At 39.3% G+C, this 11,949-nt stretch overlaps 1 protein-coding gene across 6 annotated transcripts in view; it reads left to right on the top strand.

The window, feature by feature from the left end:
- LOC111866574 (transmembrane protein 39A) overlaps window positions 1–11,949 on the top strand; it is a 74,583-nt gene that overhangs the window by 24,100 nt on the left and 38,534 nt on the right. For all 6 annotated transcript variants that reach the window (XM_033752325.1, XM_023855643.2, XM_033752327.1 and 3 more), the window contains 2 exons: window positions 9,139–9,278; window positions 11,312–11,410. In XM_033752325.1, the coding sequence (XP_033608216.1) occupies window positions 9,139–9,278; window positions 11,312–11,410 (239 nt within the window). The remainder of the gene's footprint in view (window positions 1–9,138; window positions 9,279–11,311; window positions 11,411–11,949) is intronic.

Here is an 11,949-nt window from a genome sequence, read left to right as displayed (position 1 = left end):
CTACTTCCGTTATCCAGTGAGTCTGCAATGTCTTGGTAGACCGTGATTACTTGACTTTCACATGAATATCCCGGCCTGAAGCCATGCTGACCCTCAAATAACCAATCATTTTTATCCCATATTTTCCTCAGGTACGATGCTATAACGTGTTCCATTTGCTTGCATACTACTGAGGTCTACTACGGGTCTATAATTGGAGACCAGCGATCGATCACCTCCCTTGTAAACAGGAACCACTATGGCCTGTTTCCAGTCACTTGGAATAGCGGCATTATTAATTGTCACATCCAGTAATCGCGCCAGGTATGGAATCATCGCTTCCCCACCCAGTTTTAGAATTTCACCAGAAATGGTGTCTGGCCCTACTGATTTGTACTTACCTATCGCTGCTAACCTTTTCCTAATAATTTTCGTACTAACTGCGAAGGGTTCCCCTGAGATATCATGCTGTATTTGCGGGATGCTACGCTCACTGCTGAATATGGAAGAATAATATAAGTTGAGGAAGTTAGCCTTTTCTATCGAATCAGTAACGAGTCGTCCATTAACATCTTTGATTGCAGGAATATTTTCCCTATTTCCTTTGCGTCTTTTTACATACTTATAGAACTCAGTCCAGCAATAATTCATTTGAATTAATTTATACTGTGTTTTTATGATGTCTACTTACATAGGCTCTGTTAACCTTTTTATGATTTCTGATATGTTTCATTCATTTTTAAAAGTTTGAAAAGTTCATGACATTTTCATAATAACCAGTATTACTGGCCAATTTGAACACTAACAGAGCATTAGGAACAGACCTATTTTCTCTTGCAGCGTGAACAGTTATCATCTTCCCTTGGGTATTGACACATGGTACCCAAAAGTGCTTCCTTCTGTTGCCACTATGCAGATATGGCTTGTCAGATACAATATTTCTCTCTTCAGGTCTGTATTTTTACTTGAATGAAGAATGAATGAATGTATAAGGGGTGGGCCTTCTTGGCCCTTGCACTGCGACCACAGTGATCTGTTGTGCTTCCCCTTCTGATTATCCCCTCAAAAATCCTGCACTTCAAATGAAGTGCAGGATTTTATACGTGGGGACGTCAAAATAGTCACTTGTTTCCATAAAATACTGACTCAAGTGGCGCAATCTTAAACAAGCTAAGGCCTCGCATTGACACAGGATATGTGTAGCTGTTTCGTTTTCCTCTTGACACCTCTCACAAGTGGGACTATTACTTAGTCCCAATTTGAACAGGTGTCCTTTAAGGTGAGATTGTCCTGTAAGTAGTCCAAACACCCATCGTAGCTGGTTCCTGTTTAACTTCAACAGTTCCTTCGCTCGTTTAGTAGAGGGTCCTTGTATGAGTCCCTTTGCTTGCCTGAGTCCAGTTAAGGATCCCCAGTATTTCTTGTGATTCACGTTTGTCCAGTCCCTGATTGCCTGTCTGGCAACTCCCTATAGAGATGCTACGGGCTGGTTCAGGTCCTATGAACGGTTGTTCAGCTCCAATCTTAGCTAATTGATCTGCTGTTTCGTTTCCTGCAATACCCTCATGCCCCAGCACCCATACCAATTTTACCCTGTTTGGCCAGTTCTGTAAGAGTTTGGTGGCAATCCCAGACCAATTTTGAGTTGATCTGGTGTTTGTCGAGCACTTTAAGTGCAGCTTGGCTGTCAGATAGAATGTAGATGTTCCTACTTCTGTAGTGCCTCTCTAGATTCTCCATAATACATGGCTTAATGACATATACTTCTGCCTGGAATACCGTTGTGTACTGCCCAAGGCTGAAACTAAGTTTTTGCCTCTTGCCCTAGCAGAACACACCAGCTCCAGTGACCTTATTTATCTTGGAACCATCTGTATACCAGATCCGTCCCCCTTTTCTATCAGGCCGAAACCCGTCTTCCCTTTCACTCCTGTCAGGAAATCTGACTGTGAATGGTTTTTCATATACATGTCTCAGTATCATTTTGTCAGACCCCATTTGTAATATGGGTTCTTTCTTCATGTCCTGAGTTATGTATGCATGTCCGAAACTATCGGATTTGTATTTTTACTTGCTCTAAAGTAGGTGGTTCAAATATGACCGGGACTGATTTAAAAAAAAAACTTAATTGCCAAACACTTACTTGCACATGTCAGTCTTCAAAGTACTCCCCTCCCAAGTCAACAAATTTTTTCCAACATTCTGGAAGCATCCTGATGCCCTTTTCAAAAGAGGCTTGTGGTTGGAGACGTATCCACTCCTGGACAGTCTGGATGACACCATCGTCCACAAACTGCATGCCTTGCAAGTCTGATTTGAGCCTTCCAAACAGGTAAAAATCACTTGGGACCTAATCGGGACTGTACGGCGGATATGTCAGAAGGTTCCATTTCAGTTTCCGGAGCATATCCATTATTGTTTTGGCCGTATGGGGGTGTGCATTGTCTTGNTTGCATGCGCGCCATTTTGTTCACGTCCATCAAAGTGCGTGGTACCCACCGTGCATTCACCTTGCGATAGTGCAGGTGGTATTTCATGATGTCTTCTGCACTACCAACACTGATAGACAGCATTGCTCCAAGTTCCTTGATAGTGATGTGCATATTCTCACGAATAAGCATGTCTGCACGATCAATGTTTGGCTCAGTGATGGATGTTCGCGGCCGACGATCATGCGGTTCATTCCCCACGCACTCTCTGCCCTCTCTGAAGCACTTACACCACTCAAACACACAGGTCCATGAGAGACACTCTTCCCCATACTGTTATTGGAGTCTGTGGTTAATTTCGGCAGACTGGACATTTTATCCAATGAGGAATTTGATTACAATGCATTGTTCCACGCATTGTTCTTGTATGGGGCAGATTTTGTGCCGCCTGTCTATCAATCAAGATTGTTCTTGATATCAAGAACCTCCTCATCAAGATAGACAGGTGGCACAAAATCTGCCCCATACAAGAAGGACGATAGGAGGACGGACACGAACCTACATGGTTTATAAATTTTAATTATTGACAACTGGTTTTTTAAATAATATCTAGAAACCTTTAAAAACTTTACAATACCAGGAAGCTGCTGTGATTGTGAAGTGTTCTACTTTATGTGTACTGTGCATTGTAGCATATAAGTGTATGTAATTTAAATCTAAACAATTTTGTGATGGTAGTTTCCGATTTGTAATGATGTTTCCCTCTGAAGATGGTCCGTAAGGACCGAAACATGTAAGGGAGATAAGTTTTCACGTAGTAAAAACTTATAGGTCACATTAGATGGAGTGGTTTGTATTTGTAGTGGCTTCTCTCAGTTTTTAATTGATCTTCCTCTTTCCAAACTCATTTTATTGGGATTGAACTTCTCCAGTTGTTTCTGACATTCTTGAAAGGGATTTGTGACCCATCAAATGCTTTGATCATTATAAAAGCTTGTTATTTATAATTTCTCTAGGTTAGCTGTGAATTACCTCCAAACCAAACTTACTCTAGACTGGTATGGTGCAACGCTAACACTAAGACTGGATGCTGTTTTCATGCAGTGTTAAAATTTCAAAATGATCATGAATGCAGCACTGGCAGGACTGCACAAGTCATCTGGACATCTGATCATCTGCCTGATCAGTGGAAGGAGTCTATTATCGTACCAGTTCACAAGAGGGGTGATAAAACTGACTGTAGCAATTATCGTGGGATATAACTGCTATGAACTTCATACAAAATTTTATCCAATATTCCTCTCTCAAGGTTAAGGTCATACATAGATGAAATTATTGTAAATCATCAGTGTGGATTTCAACATAACAGATCAACTATTGATCAGATCTTTTGCATTTGCAGATACTGGAGAAAAAATAGAGTACAATAAGACAGTACATCAGTTATTCATAGAATTCAAAATAGCTGAGCTGTATATATTTCCATCTGCCTAACATCACTGATCTATATACATTCAATAATTGAGAGAAGTAGTTCTTCCACCTTTTCAAAATGTTGTGGGAATCTGCAAGTAGATCACCATTCTCATCCTTCACTAAGTTACTTCTAGGTTGGTAACCCCTCTTAAAGTCATTCATTCATCTATTCATTCATTCATCAGTAATCTGTCAGATGACAGGTCCACAGTCTCTTCCAAAACAGTTCCTCCACTTAATGCAATCTCAAGCTTTCTCCTTCAATTAAAATATCTTCTTCTGTCTTCTTCCTCGTCTTCTTGGCACTTCTATCTGCCCCTCTGGTTTGTTTTGTCTCCAGAGGACATACATGGTATCTCTATTTTTGGAAAGAGACTATCCAGGAAAAGTGATAATATGGTAGTTTTTTCATTTGCTTTCCACATTGCAGTGCAACAGGTGTTCAAACCACTCTGGTCACGCCTGTTGCTATACGAACTTGAACCACCTCGAGCATCATTTGCTCTGTGCTTCAAGTCGCTGCTGATGACGCTGCTTCCGGCATCAGTTTTTGGTTTTTGGTGCGTCTCTTCGTCTGATGCCTACCCTTTGACCTGTCCAGCAAGGGAAGCCCTGCCAGTAGCTATGCTACTGCTGGTATAGCTCTCAGGGTCCTTGGCATACTCAGACCCCCTCACAACAATAAAGTGGAGACACCAACGAGCGGGTATTCCTCTATGCAGGTCTCCAGTGTTCTTGTTTTTACTGTTCATTGCAAGCTCATCAATTTTGTCTTTTAGATATTCCCTCTTCTTGTTCCTGAAATGTTTGCGGGTTTCACATCTTACATTGTTCAGATTGTCCACATTTATTTTGCCCGGATCCTGTAACCATTGCAGTTTGGCTTGTTTTCTTTGGTCTAGTGATTTTGAGCATCCTTTATCGAACCATGGCTTATGCTTCTTCAATTCATAATAACCTGTAATCTCTTTGACAGAAATTATGATATTCTCTCTAATAGTTTCCGAAGCTTTATTAAGATCAACTTCAGTGTCTTAAGTTTTCCAAAGCCATGAACCTATTTGAGATTTCAGCACGATACTGCTCATCACCCTCTGCCTCATTTAATTTTTTGAGATTGAACCTCACCATATGAATTCTGTGCTTTGTTTGTTTGCTCATTGCCTGTCTTTACCTAACCTTTGCCACCACCAGGTAGTGGTCAGTATCACAATCTGCTGCCCTGAATGATCGGATATCAAGTATACTTGAATGCCATCTCATATCTATCAAAATATGGTCAATTTGATTGTGCGTCTTCCCATCAGGAGATGTCCTAGTAAATTTATGAATGTTATGATGTGGGAACATCGTACTTTTGAATACGATTTTTTGATGTTGCAAAGTTTACTACTCTAACTCAAGTTCTTCATAGAACCTGTCCTTTATATCATCAATTTTATCTTCCTTGGGGCATTAACATTCGGAATGATATCATCACACCAGCAACCTCTTGTTATTATGTATGACATCCTGTCACTAATGAACTCTACCCTCTTAACTGCTGATACGATTCTCTTATGTACGAAAAAACCTGTACCTAATTCATGATTTCCATTCCCCTTTCCATAGAACAATGTATATTCGCCTTCTGGTTTAGTGCCACCTCCAGCCCATCTGACCTCCTGTACTCCCATTAAATCTAACTTATATTTTAAGATTTCTTCCACCACTACCCTGAGTGAACGGTGCTATACATACTTCTAACATTCCAAGTGCCAAATCTCATATCCATTTTCTTCCGCTTAGGTCGTTTATCCAAAGAATCTGTCCAGGTCCGAGGTTTCTTGCAAATGTTTGTAACAAGCTTATTTTCTGCTGTGAGGAGTTGTTTTCCTACGCCCAACCCCCAAGTTGGAGTACCACCCCTTATTGGCAGTCTGCAACTGCTTATTCATTATATTTGCAGCTAACCCCTATACCTGGAGGGCATCTCCTCCATTTGCAACTTGAGGACACACCATGCTGTGGTGACAAGAGACTTAAATGAAGACATAAGTGTTGAATATTGAGGTCTTCTTGCTGAACTACACAGTATCATAGTAAGGAAATATGAATCTCCATCCTCATGGAAATTTCAGACACATTTTAGTGCAAACAGCATTATGCAATAGCATGGGATGCATTGGCATACAAAATGGTGCAGTGTGGCAGTTCACTTTGTGAACAGCTGTCTGAAGATCGCCTTGTAAGGCCAGAACATGTTGCAGTTGAATGTGATTTTAATGGTATTTTAAAATAACGGAGAGATTGTGAATGATGTTGGGTTGCATTAGAGATGGAAATAGTGAATGAGTGAAGTAGATTTTACATCAATAGTAAGGACATTAGTTGGCTGATTTTTTGGAACTCATGTCTGGAATATAGATGTGTACCTAGCTCACTTATATGCTTCTGAAAATAGAACAGTGTTCTTAAAATTATGGTTAACTGAAGACTATTGAGTGAATGAGATTGAGATCACAAGTTCAAATTTCAATCCTTTGGTACAACTACCATAGCAGAACTTTGTAAAATTAAATGTCCCCGCTGCTCTTAGTATATTAGAATCATTATGTATGAAAGGCAAGTGCTTGCTGTCCTCTGATTATGTATGTTAGCAGTCATCAGAATTATGTAGTTATAAATAGAAGACAATGATGGCAACAATAAACAGCAGTGGGAAAGTCAGTATTGCAGTGTCCATCTCCCCCCCCCCAAGAGCTAAAAAACCAAAAGGCACTGTATATAGATGGCAGCACTGGTTACTGCATATTGTTATTCTATCAAGTTCAGTGTCTTCATGCAAAAATACGGCTATCTTTCCAGAAGTAACTGAAAATTTGATATTTTTATCAAATTTATATTTGTAGGTTAGAAATGTTGCATATGCACAAAAATTGTTTTCCCAACAGATTCTCTGTTCCAAGTTCATTAAGAAAGTTGATAACCATAACAATTTCCTATTGAAAACTCAGCAGACTCTATGCTGTTGCAGTATTGAAGATCATTTACAGGGTCCCTGAAGAGATGCTTCAGATTTGTATATAATTATGTAACTACAAAGCAACCATCACTGTATTTGAAAAGTTATATTTTCTGGCATATAATTGAATGTAGTGCATTGAAAGTTGGCTGATGTTTTGGAGGAACATACTGCCTCCAAGCAAGAAACCAGCACAAAATGGACTCATGGTATACCTCTTCATTACCACAGCTGTGAGAACTTCAAACCTTGTGCCACTGTATTTGGTGTTTGTGCTCAGTAGTCTTGGGAGACAATTTCTTATACACATTTTCAGTATGTGCAACATCTGCATCCATGGCTGTCTGCAGTTGACACTGGAAATTTCACACATCTGCAGCTAGAGTTTCATCATTAATATCAGTCACTCCTTCTGAAACTTTTAGCTGCAGTTTTTTGGTGATAATGCAGATTATTCTTGTAAGCTCTATTTCAGAAAGCCTTTAAGAAATAATAACATGGGATAAGAAAAGGAGAGGATAATGGCTAGAACCACCTGTATGTGAGCTGTTCAGGAAAAGAGCCAACAAAATGTGTACTGAGCACTTATAACACCGCATTTACAGTGTTGCCAAGCTCCAATCCTGTTGCAAGAAATGCTTCTCCAAAATTGACACCAATTCCTTGGAGAAATGGAAGAAATTCTTCTTGGAGGACTTGGAGATAATGATCAAACTCACAGTATCATTGAAAGAAATTGGCCCACAAATACCACTGGTTGACAGAGTACACCACCCCATGCGTTCTCTCTGTAACTGACTCCATTATGTTGTGGGTGAGCTTACTGGCTCACACATGCATATTCTGTTTGTTCATGTAGACATTCAAATGAAAATGGGCCTGTTAGTAAGCCATATCCATCAGGTTATTGCTGGATTGTCCTCCAAAAGCATCTTAGTTGCCACAGATATCAGTTGTTCATGTCTTTATTGGCTTCATGAAGGGCTTGCTGAATTTGAATTTTGTATTGAAATACTTTTGTATCTTCTTGAATTATCCTGTATGTTGATTATGCTTCCAAGTTGGATTGTTAAGAAAGATGTTTTACAGATTTCCTGGGGCTTTTCATCAGTGCCTGCTCAACATGGTGAATGTTTTCCACTGCATTGTCAGACTTCTTACTTATGACCCCCTTGGTGCTTTCTTGCACTCAGATTTCACTCAGAATTCATACTGAATTGTGATAACACTAGTTGTTTGGGTAAAATATTTTCAGTAAAATCTTATGCTGCTCTATTGAGAATGCCATCTTGATCACTGCTGCTTCATGAAGTTGCTACCTGGGGCAGTATATTCTCCCAAGGCTACTAAAATCAGAGGCATCAGAGGCATGTTTGCTGTGGAGTCAGATATTGTATGCATTTAAACCATGGTGTCTTAAAGAAATGCTGTAATTTATCTGACCAGATAACGTCAAGATTCAGTGAAGTTAAAAGAGTGTCCTCATAGGAGTGCCTTCAGGTGTGCTAAGTCTGGAAAAAAAATTGTAGAAAATGTTAATGTACTATGCTGTGTTGTTTATGCATTATTTTTATGAAAAGGAGATTCTATTAATCTGTCTTCACATATTTTAGTTCAGAATTACTAAAGGGTTTGATGAAATATGATAGTTTGGATCCACACAAAAAATTGTAAGGTGAATTTAATTGTAGTTAATATTGAGCTAATTGAAATAATCCCTGATTTTTGTAGAGCTAAATTTGAACCTTTTCAGTGTTGTGAAGAATGGCTTAGTGATAATTGGAATGTAGCATAAAGTATGTGTCACATAAAGATGTAGCTTTTATTTTAAAAGTGTTTTAATGTGGTGATTATTTAATGAAACACAAGGAAAAATAATTTTATTGTCTGGAGTGTGATGTTTTAATGTTGTTTGTGTGGATTTTTATGTATATAATAAATGAACACTCAGAATTGAAGTACACCTTTTCACTGTTGTTGCAGGGTGTATTTAAGTATGAAAGGAAATTTATCCCTGTTCTTTAGTTTGTTTACTAGCTAAAGGATGATGAAGTAAGAAACTGATAATTTAATTTATATTGTGGTCTTCTGGGTTATAACACTTCAGAGTCTGGTAGGTGGGTACCAACACTTTGGAGAACATGCTGCATCCATTTTCAGGTTACCTAGCATCATAGGCCAGAAGACCACAGCACTACAGTGAAAACCCCAGATCTTATGTCTGACACTTGTTTTTTTCTTTTCTGACAGAACTTTTACCTGATTGATCCATATGTGGTTGGCTTCATTGCAACTATTTTGGGTCGGCGGTTGGTGTATTGTGGTTTGTCCCAGATTTTAAAGAGGTGGAGCCCTGTATCATTGTTGCCAATTCTGGAGCAGCTCCTCAGGTGAAATAGTTTTAATGATTTGCTAAAATCTGCTCCCCTGTTAAAGAAGCTTGTTACAATGTGTATGTGAATAGCACTTGGAGAGAAGCTCATCATTTGGGCTGTATTTTCTTAATCATTGTGTGTACTGAAACAGGAAGTCATTTAAATATGAGATTAACTTAGAATATTTGTGCCAAAGTCTAAATAGTGTATTCCTGTGTATGTTGTCAGGCACAAGAAAAATGACACTAACTCCATAGCTTGGGAAACAAGAGTGGGAGGGAGGGGGAGGCAAAGAGATGGTTATGGAGCATGTTCTAACCTGTCGCTGTGAGACAAAGCTCAACTCCATAGATTTACTCAGTAAGAGTGGACGTGTGTTCAGATATAGACATTTTCATACCCTAGGTCGGAAAATGTTGGAGTGCAAGCGTGAATGGCGAGTTGCTTGTGAAACTGAAGAAACCTGCAATGGAAACTTTTCAGTTATTGACTGAGGAAACCCAGCGACAGTCAGTGCAGTGGAAGTCAGCAATATCTCCAAGACCAAAAAGAGCACACAAGAGTTGTTTGAAGTTCAAGGCCATGTTGATTGTTTTCTTCGATATCCAAGGTATTGTATTGGCAGAGTGGGTTCCCAGCGGCCAGACAGTAAATCAGCCATGTTACCTTGAAGTCTTGACATAATTGCGCTAACACATGAGAAGGAATGACCAGAATTATGGAGAAAGGTTGGATTTTGCACCAAGGCAAAATGCCAGGGCACAACGCTTTCTCTGGGAAGCAGTGTTTAGCTAATCACAACATCACTGTGCTTGAGCACCCACCTGTTCACCAGACCTGGCTCCCTGTGACTTCTGCCTCATCCCAAAAATCAAGTTGGTGCACAAATGAACCCATTCTTTGTCAGTAGAAGATGTGAAAGCAAAAATGATGAGGTTCCTCAACAACCTTTCAGAAAGTGATCTGCAGAATTGCTTTGAACGTTGGCAGCCCCATATGTAGTTGTGTGTCAGCTCAGAAGGGAACTATTTTGAAGGAGATCCTAATTGATTTTCTCAACTTTGTAAATAAAAAGAGATACAGGCACAGTCTAGTTTTTTCTGTGTCTTACCATGTACCTGTGTTTGTGCAGTAGCACACCAAAATAGTGTACATGATTGGCCATCTCATTATAGTGGAGACCCTGCAAGTTAAAGTACATTGCATGCTGTGGCTAGCTGTTTCAGTCTGTTGTCATTGTGCAAGAAGCACTGAGATGAATGTCTGATTATGCTTCGCTCACAGAGAAGTCTGGTCACTCAGGGACTTTTAAGAAATTAATTAAGAAAGACAGTTCTTCTTACACAAGCTAAGGAAGCCAGAAGGCACAGTGGCTGACAGTTACAAGTAATCAGATAAACAGTGTACTCAGTTTTATGTAGATGTGTGCATTTGCATATCTACAACTGCAGTTTGTTCAGAAGATTTGTCCAGAAGACAGTGTGCAACATTTCTTTTCAATCTTCTAGAATAAGCTTGCCCAACCTGTAGCTCATGGGCAATGAGTGTTATGTTGCCTACAGAGACATTTGAAATAAGAAAAAATCTCTTAACCTGTTCCCTAGCAATGGCATAATAGAGCACCAGAGCATTTCCACGTGTTTCCAGATTGTTGATTTATTTGATCAATGTGGCATTTTTGAAACAGTGGAGCTGGAGCCTATCTCTTAGCAGGGCTGTGGTGGCACATAAATTTGTCTTAGAAGAACGATGACTGTGATCTGGAGGTTTCAGTATAAATAAAAACAGGCTGATGGATAATGTCCAGAAACACAATGATTGTATTAATAGACCATCCACATAGACTTTTAGATCTTATTAAAGTTTCTGTTTGCTCATTACTTTGAAGATTTAATAGAATTATAAAAAAATCATAAAATTGAAACTGTTATGTGTCTGTTGAGTTTACTGATACTTGCTGTGTAATTTCGGCCTCTCTTTGTGTCTTGTCAAAGCCCTTTGGCATACTTAGTTGCTTCATATTTAATTATTTTTTTTTTCAATTTTAGGTTGTTGCTGTTGGGGCTTGTCCTTGCTTCTTTGGTATGGTGCACTTACCATATCATGCAGAATCATCCGATTGTAAATATATTTTATCTGTGTTATCCGTAAGTATTACATAGTATCATGTTTTACTTGTATATGAGAATGATAGTTATGTTACTGGAATAGGTAGTAATTTTTTCATGTGTAAATATAGATTTATAAAATAGCATAAAATGTGTACTTTGTAACAAAGTGTAATTAACCCTTCCCATGCTACATGTGTTATGTTACATAGAGCAGTGTTACTCAGCTGCCAGGCCGCGGACCAGTACTGGGCCTTCATCTTACAGAAAAAAGAATTTACTGGGCCATGGTCTGACAAAGGTTGAGAATCACTGACATAGAGGATGGTAGGATGATTCGTGAATGAGGAATTGGAAAGATTAGGAAGGAAGCTGTGATGGCCTCATTGAGGTAATTTTCTCAAGGGGTGGAGGAAACCATGAGAAACCTTGGTTATGATAGCTGGTGTCCTGGCCAAAATTTGGGCTCAGCACCACCAAAATACAAGTCTGGAGCATTACCATTACCCCAGCCTTCTTGGTAGAATATAGCAAAATGTAGCAGCAACAGAACTCACAGATCAGGTTATTTCAGACGC

Source organism: Cryptotermes secundus, unplaced genomic scaffold (genome assembly GCF_002891405.2).
Source record: "Cryptotermes secundus unplaced genomic scaffold, Csec_1.0 scaffold613, whole genome shotgun sequence".
NCBI classification, from domain to species: Eukaryota; Metazoa; Arthropoda; class Insecta; order Blattodea; family Kalotermitidae; genus Cryptotermes; species Cryptotermes secundus.
This window is presented reverse-complemented; position numbering and strand designations above follow the sequence as displayed.